The sequence below is a fragment of the Felis catus genome, chromosome D4 (assembly GCF_018350175.1).
Source record: "Felis catus isolate Fca126 chromosome D4, F.catus_Fca126_mat1.0, whole genome shotgun sequence".
NCBI classification, from domain to species: domain Eukaryota; kingdom Metazoa; phylum Chordata; class Mammalia; order Carnivora; family Felidae; genus Felis; species Felis catus.
In genome coordinates this window covers 10,255,282-10,273,930 of record NC_058380.1, presented here as the reverse complement: position 1 = coordinate 10,273,930, position 18,649 = coordinate 10,255,282, and the positions used below count along the sequence as shown (strand labels likewise).

Below are 18,649 nucleotides of genomic sequence, written 5' to 3'. Positions count from 1 at the left end.
ATTTTCTTGAACCGCCCAGAATCTGACAATCAGCGGCAAACACATAAGTTGCCCCCAACCCTTCCCTCTACTGAATCACGTGATGGATTCCTCAGGTCTCTTTGGCGTGGAAGACAGATTTAAATTTTTTTTTTTCCAACGTTTATTTATTTTTGGGACAGAGAGAGACAGCATGAACGGGGGAGAGGCAGAGAGAGAGGGAGACACAGAATCGGAAACAGGCTCCAGGCTCTGAGCCATCAGCCCAGAGCCCGACGTGGGGCTCGAACCCACGGACCGCGAGATCGTGACCTGGCTGAAGTCGGACGCTTAACCGACTGCGCCACCCAGGCGCCCCGAAGATAGTTTTAAAAGATGTGAGAATGGGGGGCCCTTGGGCAGCTGGTGATGCTTAAACTTCAAAGCTGTCTCTTTGAGCACAACCGTGGCTTTCTGGAGGGGATCTCAGGCAGCAACTTGGTAACTGGGTGCAGAGGGCTCCCTGGAAGGAGGGGGGTGTCTGCAGGAGGCAGGGGGAGACAGCAGACTGGTGGTTCTGCACTGTGGTCTTGTGGTGGACAGTCCGGTTCAAGGCCACCCAGGCACAGATTCTGGCTCTGACACTCCGTGCTTGTGTGACCTTGGATGTTAATCACCACCTCTGGGCCTCAGTTTGTAAAATCTGCCAAATGAGGTTGTTAATACCCACCTCCCCAAAGGGTTTTTTTGTGTGTGTGTGTGAAGGTAATAAGCAAAGTGCAGCCTGGAACACAATAGGGCTTCAATGAATGATAGTGATTATTATTAATAATTATGCTAATAAATAATGTGGGCTGAGGCTCATTTCACCAGCCTGCTTACCTAGGTCAGCACTTAGCTCCTGCCTGAGGCTGGGAGGTCCAGCCTTCCTAAGAATCCCTGTTTCATCTGCCAGTGTCCACGCCTGCCCTCATTAAAGAGCTGACTCCTACAGTTCCAGAGGGGGAGCTGGGTTTCCAGCATGGCCTGTGTTTTCTTTGATTTCCTTTTATCCTTCCTTTCTGCCATTTTCTATCACTTTTTATTACTACAAAAAGAATACATGTTTATTAAAGCAAAGTAAATCCTTTGGTATATTATAGTTGATTTTGACATAGAAAGTTCTAAGTACTTCTGCTATAAATGGATGACCTTGGTTTAGCATAAGTTCCCCCCCTTCGCTCCCAAGCACATGGTTAGCTAACGCTAATATTTGTGTCTTTGCTTTTTCTCTCAATTTTACCTGGTTTAGTGTGAACGCTAGCAATATTTCCTAACAAAAATAATTAAAAGCTCATTCTATTCACTGCTCTGACAAATACGTCATTAGGATTCTGGAGCATCAGTGAAGTGCTAGAAAACAGGAGAGTTACCGTTAGCGGGGAAATAATTGTCTTGTGACTTTGATTCTTTAAGTACTAGTGGTTTTCTGGTCCGCCCTAGAATTGCATTCTAATGAAGCTCCAGGAAGGGAAGCTGATTATCAGCTGGAGAGTCTCTCACTAGATTTATTTATTTATTTATTTATTTATTTATTTATTTATTTAGTATTTGAGACAGAGGGAGAGAGTGCAAGAATCTTAAGCAGGCTCCACACTGAGCTTGGAGCCCGATGCAGGACTTGATCCCATGACCCTGGTCATGGCCTGAGCCAAAATCAAGAGTCGGAAGTTCAACCAACTGAGCCACCCAGGCGCCCCCGGGGGTAGATGCTTTGAAAGGCTGTGACTGCGGCCTGGGATGGGAATGCAGACTGTGCATGGACCAGAACCTCACTCAGCAGGAGTGTGTCTTTGCTGTACATTACAAAAACTTGACCTCGTCAAAGCGAATCTCAGGATGTACCTGCTTAATAGCGGTACGGTCTGCATACCGAGTGGTACAGGCAATACTTTGGAAATTTTCCCCGCCCCCAGACGACTCGTCGTCCGAAATGCCTGGAAGCCACCTCCTTGAAATGAACACATCCACAAGAGGGTCAAAGCGTGAAGCCTGCATTTACCTTGTGAATTAGTTTAATTGGATGCTTTTCATCAAGAGCTTCAAGGGGTTACTTGAAAGAATAGAATTCTGGAATGGGCTGAGGGGCAGGGGAAGGTGTAATTTGGCAGAGGGAGGACCAGGGACCACAGATTCTGAAGAACAGAAAAGAAGTGCAAAGAGGTGAAGAAGACACAAAGGCAGGCAAACAAAGAATTGAGAAAAAACACCACCTTCCTCCTGATTTTGCTTCCGATGGTCCCTGGGGTACTGATTATCTGCTCCCGTATTACGGAAAGGAACAACCAGAGGAAGAGACTAGTGTTGATCGAATACTCAGTGTATTTTATTTTTAATTGCAACAGCCTTTAATCTTACTGGGTTTTTTTTATTTTTTTAATGTTTATTTAATTTTGAGAGAGAGAGAGAGAGAGACAGAACATGAGTGGGGGAGGGGCGGAGACAGAGAGGGAGACACAGAATCTGAAACAGGCTCCAGGCTCTGAGCTGTCAGCACAGAGCCCGACGTGGAGCTCGAATTCTGGAACTGGGAACGATGCGATCACCACCTGAGCCGACAAGTTGGATGCTTAACGGACTGAGCCCACCCAGCTGCCCCCGTTGTTTTTCGTTAATAGATCATGAAGAGAAGTTCAGAGCTGTGAAAATATTCCCCATGTCACATCACCAGTAAGTGACCTGGCCGGAATCCCTTCCCAGGTGTTGGTGATTACAGGTGTCCCTGGTGTTTCCTTATGAGAACGGAGACTTGTTTTACTCACAGCTCTATTTCCTGTGGCTACAGCCTTGCAGGGCACAGAGCAGATGCTTAATAAGTTTCTAAGAGTTAATAATCAGTTTGTACCACACTGCCTTTTTTTATGCCTAAGAAGAGTTTTAGGTCATTCTGGAGGTAGAGGAGAAGAGTAAAAGGGACCAGTGCTAGTATTCGCGTTCCTAACACTCAGCTCCCTAACAGGCCTCTTCCCACACGTTGGATATGAAATAAAGCACGTTCTGAAGTTTATGCCTTAAAGATGATGGTGTGAGCAAAAGGCCAGGCAGCACATAAACTTGACGGTTTATGCAATTTAAATAACATTTCTGATTCCCAGGAAGCTTGCCAGTTAACTGTGGAAAGCACTTCCACTTGTAAATTGGCCACTTTTGAGAGGAGCCGGTACCTTCTGAAATTAGCAGATTACTTAAGCTTGAAGGAGCTAAGGTCACCATTTGTTATTTGATTGCTCTTTGCTCTAAGCTTCGAGGGCAGCCAATAATGCAGAGTGCTGGACCTTCACTCTTGTTTTCAAATTAAAGATTTAATTACAGTCTTCACTGAAGATGAACCATGTGTGAAAATACCTGGTCTGCTTGGAATGGGGGATCGAGGAGGAGTGTGTGGGTTGGAGTCAGTGCCTGGGCATTTAAATACTTTCAACAGTAGCATTGAGGGTGAAATCAATTATATTGTGACCAAATGCTGGCCTGCTGGTTAGTCAGAGTCGGTGATATTTATATTCTTCTTGTTTGTCTTTTGTTTTTTAAAGCTGAAAGGTCTGTTTCTTAGTAGTGATAAGACTACTTCTTACTGTGATAGACTACAGACTTGAATGTCCAAGACTTCAAAGGTTTGGAAGATACGTATCTCTGAAATATGTAGAGGCTTGCTTTGCAGACAAGTCCGTGGCCATTGTGTATTAATGTGTCAGGGGTGCTTGTGAAGAGGGTTGAGGCCAGAGTTCTCTGTACGTCTGTTGAATTAAGTCTGTTTATTATGGTGTTCTCATTCTCAATCAATAATAGGAAGCAGTCTTTGCAAAACCTATGTGATGGCGTCACATTACCTACCTTTTTCAGGGAGTAGTTTTAATAAGGTTCTGTCATTGGAGGAAAAAAAGTGCCTACGTACTTTTCAGTCTTGCGATTTCACATCTAACATTTCTGTTAGTGTCTAGAGTGAAATTACATCATCCAAGGACTGAGTTTGGTTTTTTTTTAATGTTTATTTTAAAAGAGATTGTGAGTGTGTGTGCGAGCAGAGAGGGGCAGAGAGAGAGTCCCCAGCAGGTTCCACACTATCAGTACAGAGCCTGACGTGGGGTTCGATCTCACGAACCCATGAGATCTTGATCTTTGCTGAAACCAAGAGTCGAGGCAGACGTTCAACCAACTGAGCCACCCAGGCGCCCCGAGGACTGAGTTTAAGAGAAGATTCATGGTGCCTCGTTAACTCTTGGTCACTGAGAAATTAGCGATTTCACATAAATGAATTCCCCAAATGACTGGTCATTTCCCCTGCTGTCGCCAAAGTTTCCTGCCTCCCAGCCTCAGACAACAGGGAGGTTTACAAGTGGATCCTTGCCTTCAGCATGCTGAACCTTTCTGGAGGATTCAGATTCACTGTCACGTGTCGTCATGGCTCCGTTGGCTCTCTCACCCCTTCCTGGATGTGGGACTGGCAGCCATGCCTCTGCCTATCACTCCAGCTGCCTCCCCGCCATTGTTCTTGTGGGAGCTCACGTAGTGTGTGGCTCAGGGTGGGTTGGGCTCTAGGAAACAGATCCGCTTGCTTTGACCAGTGAGTCCGATCTCTCATTCATTCATCAACTAGTATGTGTTGAGTGCTTACCAGACAGCAGGCTTTTAACTGGTGGCCACCAAAGGGCCCCAAAGACAAATATGACATGGATCCTCCCCTGTTCTGTGGGGAGAGTTGTTAGGTCAGTGATGGGAGAGGCGGAGAGGCAGGGCTAGGAAGGTGGGAGTGAGCACCACAAGAAAGGCAGAGGCAAAATACTCTGGGCCTTTGAGGAGGGAGAGGAAAGTAGCTCTGAGCTGGGTTTCGACCTGTGGAGACTGGGGGACAGCGAGACCAGCACGAGCACGTGTCAAAGGCCAGGATCCTGGGTCTGAGCTGGGGGTGGGGAGAGCAGGATGAGTCAAGTGCAGGGGAGATGTGGGCAAACCGGTCGCTGCTCCTCAGATGAGTCTGGGCTTTTCCAGATGCCACCAGAGGTGCTGATTGAGGGGAGATGTTTCTCTGGAAGTAGGGTGGCCGTTGTGGGGAAGGTGAAGGAGAGATCGAGAAGACAGAGCAGGACAACCAGATTCTGGTAGGTTAGGGTACAGGTAATGAGGGTGGGATCCAGTCTGGGGCGTGGAGGGACAGAGTGAAATGGGAAGGAGAGAGCTGAGGAAGAGCCCCACGGGGTTCACAGGAGCAGGACTTTGCCAGTGCTGGGAGGTAGGGGAGAGGTGAAGGGAGAAGTTTCCTAAGATAATCCTGAGGCTTAGAGGCTGAGCCAGTGACATGGGCGTGCTCCGGACCCAAGAGAAGAGGGTCGTATTTACTCTGCAGAGAATGGTAGGTTTAATTTTACACACAGTGAATTTACATTGCAGGAAGCAGCTGAGGGAAGACCGGAGCAGCCGTGGGCTGTGGGGATCTGAAAGTCGTGGGGGACCTGGAGGAAACCTGTCTGGGAATAAGACAGCCACCAGTTGGCCGGGCCCAACCCAGCAAATGGGCCGTGAGGCCTACTCTTCAGTTAAATTCGGTGGTAGTGAAATGGAGACAGCACACTAAGGGTAAAGAAGGGCAGGGAGAAATTGAGGAAAGGGTTAATAGGAAAAGACCAAATCCCTGTTAGGATGGCTGTAATTTAAACAAACAAAAGAATAAGTGTTCACAAGGTTGTGGAGAAACTGGAACGCTGTGTGTTGCTGGTGGGAATGTAAAATGGTATAGCTACTCTGAAAAACTGTAACACTGGTTCCTCAAAACATTGAAAGTGGAATTACCATATGACTTTTTAATGTTTTATTCATTTTTTTGAGAGAGCGAGAGCGTGAGCAGGGGAGGGGCAGAGAGAGAGGGAGACACAGAATCCGAAGCAGGCTACAGGCTCTGAGCGGTCAGCACAGAGCCCGACGCGGGGCTCGAACTCCCAGACCGAGAGATCATGACCTGAGCCGAAGTCGGACGCTTAACCGACTGAACCACCCAGGCGCCCCTGAAAATGGGTTTACCATATAATCCAGCAGTCACACTTCTGGGTATGTTCCCCCAAAGAATTGCCAGCAAGGACGTTAGCAGACATTTGAACACCAGTGATTACACCAGCATTTTTTATAATAGCCAAAGGCAGACACAGCCCACATAGCCACCGAGAAATGAGTAGGTAAACAAAATGTGGTGTCTACATACAGTGGAACATTATTCAGCCTTCAGAAGGACAGAAATTCTGCCGCACACTACAACATGGATGAACCCTGAGGACATTATGCCAACTGAAATAAGCCAGTCACAGAACGACAAACACTGTATGACCCACTTCCGTGAGGTTCCCAGAGTGGTCCTTGCACAAACACAGAAAACAGAAGGGTGCTCACTGGGCGCTGAGGGAGGAGGGAATGGAGAGTCCTCGTTCAGCGGGTGTGGACTTTTTGTTTGCAAACATGAAGACGTTCTGGAGATGGCAAGTGCATCACAACATGTGTGGACGTAATACCCCTCCACTGTACGCTTAAAAATGGTTAAAATGTTCTATGTGATGTGCGTTTCACCACAGTAAAAAAGAAACGAAAAACGGAAAACTAAGTCCTGAAAGGGAAACCCAGTCTGTTGACCAGAGGAAGGAAGAGCTAAATAAGAATTTGTCCCCTGCTTTGGTAAAAAATGCTGGTATCGGTTCCCTTCGGTTCAGAGCGGAGCTGGGCTGACGGGCACCCGCCGCCCCCCGTGCGGAGCCTTTCGGCCAAGGAGGCCACAGGCGGCCATTCCCGGAGCGCCCCAAACAAAGGCCGCGGCTCACGTTGGCTTCAAGAAGCAGTTGTGGAGGAAAAGGAAGACCTTTTCTTGTCCACACATGAGCTCTTCTCTCTCGAAACAGTTAGAAAGTACCACAAACGTCTAGAGGGAAGAAGGCGCAATCACAGTCCCCAAATGCCTCATATCACCCACAGATTCACTTCGCACAGGGTGGATGTCCTTTCTTGGGGGCTAAGTGAAAAGACAGCACTTGACCTAAAAATGATTTCAGAAATACATCTATTGAATTTTTTATTTTATTTTATTTTTTTAGCTTTTGGAGTCTTGGGCAAAGTGTAGAAATTCTCTTTTGGAAAAACACACACTCTGTGCTCTTATTTTCTTATTTCTGTTCACCCTTAACGTGAACCATTCCAAAATAGTGTATTCTCGCTCTTGTAACCTGAACTTCCCTTAACTGTCCATGATGGCGGTATTGTATTGAGGCGGCAAAATCACTCGTGTGGCTGTGAGTTAGGCATGTATGCTCCTGTCTGGAAATGCCTGGAATTTTCTGTCCTGATTGATTTCATCTGGCATATGTTTTATTTGGATGTGTCTGCTTCCTTATCCTGTACCAGAGAAAAATATTAATAATTACTAGTCTTAGATTTCCTGTAACGCTAGCTAGAAAGGGGAGTAACAAGTTGGCATAGAATGGTAGCCAGTACTGATGAGTTTTGCGTTTGCTTTTGAAAGAAGATGGAGTCCCCTTGAGGTAAAGGTAAAATAATGTACACAACACAGTTTTCTACCCTGCTTGCTGGCATTTCATTTGGGGCACAATATTTACTTTTATTTTGTTTTTAATTAATTTATTTATTTTGAGAGAGTGAGAGACCGCGTGTGTGCGCAAGTGGGGGAGGGGCAGAGAGAGAGAGAGAGAGAGAGAGAATTCCACACAGGCTCTGAGCTGTCAGTGCAGACCCTGATGTGGGGCTCAAACTCAAAAACTGTGAGATCATGACCTGAGCTGAAACCAAGAGTCGGACACTTTAACTGACTGAGCCACCCGGGGCCTCCCACAATATTTACTTCCATTTTTTATTTTTAATTTTTTTTAGCGGTTTTTATTTTTTGAGAGACAGAGCATGATCAGGGGAGGGGCAGAGAGAGAGGGAGATACAGAACCCAGAGCAGGCTCCCGACTCTGAGGGGCTCTAACCCATGAACACGAGATTGTGACCTGAGCCGAAGTCAGACCCTCCACCGACCGAGCCACCCAGGTGCGCCAATATTTACTTTTAAATTACAAGCTGCAAATTTTATACAGGTTCTATTTGAGAAATGGCTCCCGAACTTTCTCTTATGTCCACTTCGTGGCAAAACGTCTCAGAATATTTCTAAACGAAAAGCTTCCTTAACCGTGCATCTAAAGCTGCATATCTTAAATGTTTTGTTAAACAGCACGTTTTATGGAAGATGATGTAATCCCAAAGTGAAAGACAGGCCACAGGCTGGTGGTTTAGCCAGCAACCGAGTTCCTTTCAGGCCTTAGGTTCGAAGGCAGCATTCACTGTCCTTCACCGACCAGCCCTCCCGGTGGTGGTGTGAACTCCAAACTTTGATCCTTTTTCTTAGCTTCAACAAGATGCCCATCAAGGTCGATGTTCCCATCAATTATATTACCCATTAAGGTCAAAGCATCTGTGATCCTTTCTTCTCAACGTGAAGAAAAACACAAGGCTACTTGAAAATGTTCTCTTGTTGCAAAATAATCTGGACAGAGCTGAGCTAGTTTTTGGCATGGCAAATGCCCCCCGCAGCCTGCTTTGTGAGCGTGAATCCTTCTGTATCTGAGAAAACCGCTTTCCCAGGATTGCATGGAAAACCTCCTGCAGAGATGACTTTTGAGCATCTGGTTTGCCTGGTCTGCTTTAGTTTCTGAGATTGTATTCCGTGTTTATGCTCTGTTTGCAAATGCAGCTGTCCATGTGACCACCCAGTCATGGCACCGTTCTTGGACTTGAGCTGTGTTTGCATTGCAGAGTCCCCAGGAACACGGTCCCCATGCTCACTAAGAGCCGGGCTCTTTGGCCTTGGCCCGGGCTGAGATCCTGGTCCCAGGGTGTGTTTGATGTGGCTTTTCTCTGCCTCTGTACCCAGGCTTTGCTTAGAGTCTGTGCAGTAAATACAGATGGAATTCAGTAAAACCCTTGCAGTTTATAGCCCTCAAAACTGGTTTTAGGCTTGCGACTCTGGCCAGCGTGCGAGTTCGCCCCGTTCTGTGGTTACGGCGTGTCTTGCGAAGACTGAATTCCACGGTCTCTCCCACACGTTTGTCATTATTAAACACCCACTGTGTGCACTGCCCTGTGCCAGACAACGTATGGTAGATGTTCTCCATTTCAGCATACCAGATGTCTGTCTTTGACCTGTTTTTGCCATGAGGCTCTGACGGCTCCACCTGCTTCAGCCCTGACTGCTGACCTGTTGACCTGGCTTCTGGAAATCCTGTGTGTAACGCCAGTGCTGTGAAAAGCACAGACTCACAGGCCCCGGGGTCAACTTGGAATTAATTCATCGTAACTGTCAGTATCTTGGTGTGTGCAGAAGGGTGAATAAAGTAAAAGTCCCCTTTCCCTGAACGTCAGAATTGAAACTTGTCTGAGAACGTTCAGGGATGTTTGGGCTGTGTCATCACTAAGTCCCCCCCCCCCCTTTTTTTTTCTTTCTCAACCAGAGTTAATACGAATCTTACTCATTTCTTGGTTCTGTGCCGGGCAGTGGGGTGCACAGAGTCCCTGGCTTCTTCCCACAGAAGTTTGCGGACTCCTGTGGGGTTGGGGGAGCGGCGGGGGCTCGTCGTGACTGACGGGTGTGTATATTCTGCAGGTTTGCCAGGCAACTATTCCGTCAGATTCCGTCTCCTCGATCCTCTAGTCAGCTTTGTGAGACACACGGTTATTCTCCTTTAACAGTTAAAGAAACCGGGTCTCAGGTGTTCACTGAGGTGCTGGTGTCCGAGCTCCGAGCTCAGAGTCTTCTGGCGCGGACTCTCGGAGGCTGCTGGGGGCAGCGGGGAGGGGGGTGGAGGCCGGGAGGTGGTGCTAGGGACAGGGCTCACACAGTGCTGAAGTCCCGCTGCCTTAGCCAGGCCCCGCGTGGGGGTCACCAAAGCCTGAAGCTTGGCGGGATTTGAATGTGGGCTTTTCGGCGGCGTCAGACTTTACAGAGCCCCACCGCTTTGTGTAGAACCATCTACTCTGTTCCCGTTTCACAGACGAGGAAACTCAGGCACGGAGAGGGTACGGAACTGACCGAAGCCCGCATACCTAACAGGGGCTCTGCCCTGTTGCCCTCTGAGGGTCAGCCTCCGCCAGCCCAGCGAGCCCCGTTCTCAGGGCTCCAGGTAGCCAGTGATTGAAGATTGGGAACCGGTGAGACCCCTACTTCTTTTGGGTCATCGATGCCTCTGCCCAGGACTTCCCAGAGTTCCCCTTTTCAGACAGACTTAGGCTCAAACACAAGAGAGTCTTCCTGCTTCCAGATAGTGCTGTCTTAAAGGGATGGTGTCCAAAGGAAGCAAACCTGCATTCCTCTTCCGGGCTTTCTCAAGAAGGCAACTGTGTATGTGGCCCAGGATGAATAGACCTTGTCCTAAATCCCGATTGAATTCCTGCACCTTCAAAGGCAAGAATCTTCTAACTTTAAGACCTTAAGACTGAGACTTGCAGACATAAAATGAGGCAACTGATTAATGTTACTCGGTAATTATCACAGTGGCCTGTTAATAGTCTCATTTCACAGATGGGGAAACCGAGGCCCAGGATGCTTCCGTCCATCCCCCGGGCAGCGTAGGGGGTTTCTTCAGAGTCTGCTTCGTATTCAGTTCACCGAAGGGCAAAGGAGGGCAGAGTCAGCCAGTGTGAGCCTTTATCCCAGGATGTTGTCACCTAAGAGAAGTCGAAGCCACGCTGCACAGTTTTGAGACGCAGTGTATTTTGGTTAAAACACACTGAGGAAATGTGAATGTTTGGATTGTGTGGGTCACCAAAAATGCTGCCTCCCTCGGGTGGGCCAGCCCTGATGAGTTAACCCCGCATGTGCTCACTTCAGAAAGAGTTCAGGAATGAGTGAGTCAGCGAGAGAGTCCTCCACTACTGATGGGGACAGTTTGGGGTCAGGGAGCCGCCAGCAGCATCACCACTGCTGACGGGCAGGAAGTTTTGGGGTAGAGGTGCGACGGGTGGGGTCCTTGGAGGTGCCGAGCCCCTGTTAGGGCTGCTGTCGCGGGCACACTGCTAATTCATGGGCTTGCTCTGACACTCCAGTTGGTTTTATGACCCTAAGCAATAAGCCATGTAGTAGTTCTGTCTTGCAGAGGGGGCGTGGGGAGCGTCTGGTCCGAGAGGATTCTGCCCCGGGGTCCCAGGTCGGGTGCAAGGCTGAGTGGAGTCCTTCCTTCCTCTCGTTTTTGTTTTTTGGGCACTACATTAAAACAGTCAAGGATTGTTTCCTCTGTGTTGAACTCTAGGGGGGTAAGGGAGAAGGTTTGGCATATCCTCGCCGATTTTGTGGAGCGGTAGAATGAGCCAGCTGGTGGGCTGCAAACCGCCAGGCCAGGCTGTGACTCGGGTCCTCAGCCCCCCCCCCTTCCCCCCCCCCCCCCCCCCGGGGCCCTCACTCTCTCCAGTGTGCTCCTGAAGGGTGCTCCATGGGCTTCTGCTTACTTTGAGAATGAAAGTGTTCTGGCGTGATTTGGGGAGTTGTGTCTCCTTGTTATGCAAGAAATTTAGAGGGACGGAGGTACTGTTAATATTGCATAATGGGTACTTTCTCTTACGGCCCTTCCCAGTGCTTCAAAAGGTCGTGAGGGTTCCGTCAAGAGAGAAGCAGTGACCTGTGCCTGCTGCCAACCACAGGAACCTTCCTTTACCGTGGCTCGGCCACTTGTCTCGACAACATGCAGAGCACAGAGCTGGCCCCTCTCAGAATCGGTGTTAGATTTTAGAACTGCCCGTGAAGACGTGTTTTCAAGGAAGGCGTAATCCTCAACAGCTCTCTCTTGTCACTGTCCTTTAATTACACTTAGGTTGGGGGAAAAAACACACTTAATTGTTTCAAAGATTTTATATATATGTATATATACATATATATATATATACACATATATATTTTTTAGTAAATACATAGTAAATGGGGAGATTAATAAAGGGCTATTTTTTCTCAGCTTGTGGTTTCTAATTACATCAGTTACAGCTTTGCCCTCCCCTTAACTGGAGTGCAGGCATGAACTGGAAAAGAATGAACTAATCCGTGATAGATCGGGTTGAATAAAGATCTCCATTCATATCTTTACCTTTTATCCCTTGTTCCGAGTGCCAAGAATTAATGCTGTTTGAAAGTACAGACTGAACCTGCCAAGCTTCGGACTGGCTCAGATAATCCTAATTATTTTAAACGTTAGTGAGAAGGGGCAGCAGTTTCACAGCGGAAAAGAGCTCCATTGTGAAACATTAAATATCTGCTAAGTGGTATTGATTGGAAGGGATTTTATTTCCAAACACTACGGTTTATCATGAAGCGGAAGAATTTGTTGTTTGAGAAATTTTCATTAGCTTTTTCATCAGACTCCGAGGCCAGCACTTTTGTTTTTCTCCCTGTCCCCTCGGAGGTGAAGAGTTGCTAACAATTGAAGAATGCTGCTTGCATTCTTATTTTTAAGTGGTTTCTTAGTGGGCGTTGAATAGTATTTAACATAGAGAGGGAGAAAAATTTTTCTCAAGCATGAATATCCTGTTTTCTCACATCATTGGAGGAGAATTATTCGTTCCAGCCCACTGACTTCCAACAGATCATTCAAGTTAAAAGTCAGGGGTCTTTGCAGTGTCGAAAGATTTAGCAGTTAGAGTGGTTTTTGTTTGGTTTTTTTGGTGAGGTGGGTTTTGGGGGTGGCGGTGCGGTGATGGTTAGATGGCGTTGCTGCCATTATCTTAAATTTTTTTCTTTTTCCCCAGCACCGGGAAGAGTGATTATGTGCAAGGTTTTTTGCTTTTAAGTAATAGTAAAAGAAAGCCCCTCCTTCGGTGGACAAATAGGCTACTTGAGAGAAAACAGATACTGGGCTTGCTGGTTCAATCAAGGGTCAGCCCCGAGGTCTCCCCACCTTTCACTGGAACCGGAGAAAAGAGCAGATGGGCAAGTCTTCCTTTTTCTTACTTTTTAGGCTCTACCTCGGTCTCCAGAAGCCATTTCTTCCATTTCTGTAAATGCTGGGAGCCTGCCCGCGATCGAGGGGTAGCATAATCCTGAATTGTTTATTGCCTTGTGAAAGCTTCCTGCCCCCCCCCTCCCCGAGCTCAGCTGTCCCCATCCCCCCACCGCCCAGTCCCAGCCCGGAGCGAAGCACTGACATCTTCAGTGATGCAAATAGTCGTGTGTTGAGCATCTCTGGGCCAATTATTCTTTCTTTCTTTGGGTTTATTCCCCAGAGTGGAATTACCGGGTCAGAGGGGATGAACAGTTTTACGGTTCTCATTACATGTCACTAGATTGCTGTCCAGAAAGACCGAACCAATTTCTAGTGCTACCAACACTGTACCTTTTCTTACAGTCCCACTGACACAAGGCATTAGCATTTTTACAAAATAATTAAGAGGAACCTTTTGAGTTGAAATGAGCCTTGTGTCAGGCTCATTAAAATCAACTTAAAAAGCAGAAAGGATAACTCTGACTTTGGAATTTTTAATTGGTATAAAATGATTTACAGTGACCAATTACTACTCTTCCCCCAACAGAGTTTAATGAAGCTGCATTAAAACGGAGAGTGTACCTTTAAGGACAGTACTAAAACACATTTTGGACATTCGTCTCCAGGATAACACTTCTGAAATCCTTAACTACTCTTAGGAGGGGGCCACACAAAATGAGTTCAGCAAACACTGTCCCACTATTCAAAGACGATGCCAAGCCTTGGACAAAAGTAAAAATGACATCGATTTAAATTTTGAGTGGAGAAACCCTGAAAAATGCTGACACTTTCCAAAACCGGTTGAGTTCATTTATTTGCATCTTCCCTGAGTGCAGTCATGGATTAGTGGTGCTTGGAGCCTCCCCCGTCTCTGCAGGTGACACTGCGTGTGTCTCTGTAGCCTGAGTCACAGGAATACTTTCCAAGAAAACACGCACAAGGCAACTGAGGGCCAAAGGGAGCTATCCCCACATTTCTTCCTTTTGCAGAATTCCTGCCCCTCCCTTTTCTGGTCACGGATCAGTTAAATGGGGGTAAGAGGTGCACGGCTGGGGTGGAGGGGCATCTCGTGGGTCAGCTGCTGACTGAAGGCAGAAGGCAGGCCCAGGGCTCAGAACGTGGCAGAGAGCACTCACTCACTCCTTTCTGGCCACTGCATCAGTCTGACAAGGGTCAGTTCTTTTGCCTCCTTAAACTCGGCGCAGCACGGAGATGAGGAGGGTTCCCAGGCCAGTGTGGCACCCAAGGAGGGTGGGACGGTCCAGGGGGAGCAACCCAGGGGGTGGTGCTGACAAGTGCCACAGGCACGGGGTCCCCTCCATCAACCGGCGGGGGCGATTCTTTCGGTGACTGGTTTGAGGATTAAGTATTTCATTACAGTTTGTGGCATACAGGAGGTAGGGCAGTAAACCTTCTCGTCCCCAGCGCTTCCAGACAGAGAAGGTTCCATCACTGGTTTGAGGTGGGTTGAGGGCAGTGGGCAGATAACTCATACCCTCTCCCTGGTTGGTTCTTAGATGGCTCTCCAGATCTTTGTGTAGTTCCAAGATGTCAGAGCAAAGTGCCGCCTTTGGAAAACATTTCTTTGTATATACAACGTGCTGTGTATGTAGCACAATTCATAAATCATCTTGGATTTGTGGGGATTTTTAAATCCATGTAACAGTTCAAATGTAGCCTTTATGGACTGCAGTAAAATGAAGGTTTCAGGTTTTTTAGGTTCCCAGTTGTTTTGGTTGGCGTGCATGTGTATGCTTTGTTGGGGTCTGTAAAGTACTATTTAACAGCGCTCCACTTAAAAAGGCTTACACACTATTACCCTTGCTTTTTAATTTCAGTTACTAAGCAAATACTATCAGTATCAAAGGTAATTGTTTGTCAGGAAATTGCCCAAATTGTTTTTCAGATTTATTCACTAAGTTTCCAGATCATGCCTTTCCTTCTTGGAGGTTTTGAGGCAGCCCTACAAAACTCTCCGTTCTTCTGTCTATCCATCCATATGTCACGTTAGAAGAAAGGAGCCTTCTGAGATAATTTGGTCCAGTGGAGTGGTTTTAAAGGTCCGCTTCTTAAATCCTAGCTCTGCTCTTTTAGTTCTGTGTGTTTCCACTAGCCGCAGCAAACCTTTTCCAAACCCATAACAAGCGTAAATAGTGTTCTCTTGTAAAAAGGTCTCTTTTCAGCACGGTAATATACCTTATTAAATCCCAAACATAATAAGTATTGATGGCAAACACATCAGGACTCGGTGCAGCTTCTACGATGATTTAGTTCCCTACAAATGACTTCAGCACTCAGTTCCCAGTGCATTTTGCTAATTACATCATAGATTTCCCTATTGATGAACACAAGCTGAATTAACACAGGAGCACTAATGTACCCTTTCACCATTATTGTTGTACAAGAAGCCGTGGCAGATGCTGGCAGTTAGTTACACAAACATTAGTATTAACGATTGGCCATTTGGAATTGGTGACAAACTACTGCCCGGCAGAATCCTGAGGCTGAAACCAATCAGGAAGTTAATGAGGAGAGAAATTGCCACTGCAGCTTCCCCTTAATTACGTTCACACTAGGCAGGAAGGGAGTTCTGGGGGTGGATCTGAACTCGGCTAAGGTTAAGAAGGTCAGAGACCCTTTTGCTTAAATTTTGTATCTACTGTGGCTTGTGAGGTTGCAAACATTGTTGAGCACATTTAGCATCTTTCATATTTAATGTCAGTTTCCTAGTAGAGTTTTATGTTCACAGATTTGCTTTTAAAATCTTTACCTGACTTCTGTTTTTGTGAAGGTATTAAACTTTTCATATTTTGTAAAAAGTTTCCCTCCCATTTCCTGCTTTTTGGTTTGCAGAAGTTATGTAAACAGCAAGTGTTTGTCCCTGTATATCGAAGAGAAATCACAGGAAAATTGATAAGCTATCACCTTTGCTTGCTATATGTTGAAAAACTTAGGGTTACCTGTCAAATGGTGGAAATACATGGGTGGATTCTTGCTGGGGGTAATTTGTCAGACGGATCATTTGACAAGACAAGTTCTATTAGCATCCTTTACATAAAGGGGAGGGGTTCAGTGAAGGGTGGAAATAGTTTCCCCAAAGAGGGGGATGCAGATTGGTTATTTTTTTTCCTTATGCACATAAATCCAGAATTCTGCTCCCTAACTTTCCCTTTCAAATGCAAACAGATAACTGAATAGATATTGTGCAGAAATACTGTTGTTGTTGTTGTTTTTAATTCTAAAGAAACGCTGGGGGTTGTAATGACTGCCTGTAACCACGCTTTGAACGCAGGATGGAGATGCAGAGCGCCTCTATCTTTGTTGAAACCTCACCGAATCCTCAATGTAGAAAGACTGGCTACTTTTAACGTGCTCTTCTCCCTCCCTGTCTTTCCCCACGACCCAGTATTCTCGCCGCCCAGCAGTCAAGATTCTGGCTTGGTTTCCCTCTCCAGCAGCTCTCCCATTAGTAACGAGAGCACAAAGGGAGTGCTCGAATGCGAGTCCGCCTCGGAGCCAAGCAGCTTCAGCGTTACTCCGGTCATCGAAGAGGACGAGTGAATGGTGCCCGATGCTTTTGGCGGTTCACTTGGAGTAGCAGGTGTATTCCATTTAGACACAGGGTTTGTTGTTCATATTTTGTCTTGACTCAGGTCGACTTAACTGTTGAGAACGTGTTTGGTTTCCACTCCTTAGAGCTTAGCCCAGGGGCCAGAATGTATTTGGAATAGTTTAGGATCCAGGACTACCATCCACAAGAATTAAGTGCTTTGCTCACGGAGTTAGATAGTAGTATTCCCTCCACCCCTACTTTGTGGATGATATTGGTTTACATTGTAGTTTTCAAGAAATACAGTAATTCACTAAAGTAAAGCAGTACATTTGCATCTCAGTGTGTCATGATTAGATATTACCTCTGATTTTAAAATGAAATCTTAGGTGCCTTAGACGTTTCTATTTTAGTATTTTAATAAAGCTGCAAAAATATAAATTTAGCCAAATACCTGACCGGTGAGAAGAAAAGAGCAGACAAACTTAGTGATTGTTTTAGAAATCCACAGAAAGAGTAAATGGAAATACGGCGTGTTTGTGTTGCTGTTGGAAAAGCCGAGCCCTACCCCACCCCCCACCCCACGCCCCCAAATCCAAAACATGATTGAAATACAGTCAGAAAAAGAAAGCTCCTGAGAACCACTGCCCTTTCCATAAGGGGTTATTTCAAAACAACACAATTGAAAGTAACCTCAGTAATGCAGAATTCCTGGATTTGTTTCTAGAATAATAGGAGAGTTTATCATACACATTCCTTCTGCTACAGGGGAAAAATAAATGGATGCAATCTAGACTATTTTGTAACCTTAGGTTGTAATCTGATTTGAAAATAAGTACATCTTTAAAAGTTACTACAGATTTCTGAGTTCATTACTTTGTTAAAAATTGCTTGTGGAGTACTTCCTTATGTAACAGAAGCCATCCTGAAATGAAACTAGTCTAAAAAAATTCATTGTTCTGTGTAGTTGCAGCTGTACCTGAAATAAAAATGTTATTGATGACTGAATTTTCTTGTGTGTATATTTGGTGAGCGGTATTAAACAGGAAAAAAGAAATTACTTGTATTTTCTTCGCTCTGTGCTTTGAAAACATCTATTTGATTTCACCCCCATCTGTTGTAATCAATAACCTGACCATCTTGTTTTTTATTAAATGCACTTACTCTTAATTTCATCCACCAGTGGTTTTAGAGAGAATAATGTGGAGTTACCTATATAGGTTTGACATTATAAATCACTTCTTGGGGCTGAATCGTATAGTGGTATCGATTGATCCTGATATATCACAGAAATTTACTGTCACTTCTGTTTTCAATTAAAGATACAATCAGTCAGATAATGACTTAATTGGATTTTACAGAAGATTGAGTTTTATTGCCCAGTGCTTTACGAGTTTAGTTAAGGAAGATCATTTTATCACACTTGTCAGGCTGCTGCTACTGCAGCCGTGTGCCCTTCGGGGCGGCTGTAGCTGTAGCTATTGTGGCGGCGACGCCAGAAGGCTGCGGGTGCGCAAGGAAGGGACCTGGCGGCGGAGTCGCCACCTCCAAGGCGTTAAGGGCGGCTTTTCTGAAGATGAAGATACTTCGTGCACTTGCTGCCCACTGCCCAGGCTCCCTACGTTTTTTGAATAATCCTGGCTTCCGCGGACCCAGGAGTCTTCCAGTTCCAGCCTTTCTGTATAGATGCCCCCAACACACGGATTTTGCGGGGTGTTTTTGTTGGAGAAGTCGGACACGCCCCCTCAGTGGGGCGGGGGGCGGGTAGGGTGCCTCCTCTGGGAACGTGCGTCTTAAGTGTCCCTACGTTTCTGAAAAGCCAGCGGAGCCTGGGTAAACTTGACAGGGCGCTGCCAAAGATTTGACCCAGCATCTTCTGGGCCCCTGGTGCCCACCCCCACGTCCCCAGGGACGGGCTCTGGTATCTGCCGCCGCGCGCATCCCGGCCTCCTGCCGCCCTGAGTTCGAGTTCTACTCCCAGCTGCCTGCACCCAGGGAAACAGGCAGGTCGGGTGGGAAGCGTCCGTCCTTCGGAGAGGCCCCTCCTGCCGCTCCCAAAGCCCGATTTGGTTCTGAATCCCGCTACCCCCACCAGAGGGCTACTCCTGGCGCTAAA

At 46.6% G+C, this 18,649-nt stretch overlaps 1 protein-coding gene across 2 annotated transcripts in view; it reads left to right on the top strand.

Annotated features, from left to right (window-relative positions):
- DMRT1 (doublesex and mab-3 related transcription factor 1) overlaps window positions 1–17,541 on the top strand; it is a 112,033-nt gene extending 94,492 nt beyond the window's left edge. For both annotated transcript variants that reach the window (XM_023243314.1, XM_023243315.2), the window contains exon 5: window positions 16,390–17,541. In XM_023243314.1, coding sequence (XP_023099082.1) covers window positions 16,390–16,544 — 155 coding nt within the window. In that variant the 3' untranslated portion in view covers window positions 16,545–17,541. The remainder of the gene's footprint in view (window positions 1–16,389) is intronic.
- The last annotated feature ends 1,108 nt before the right edge of the window (window positions 17,542–18,649 follow it).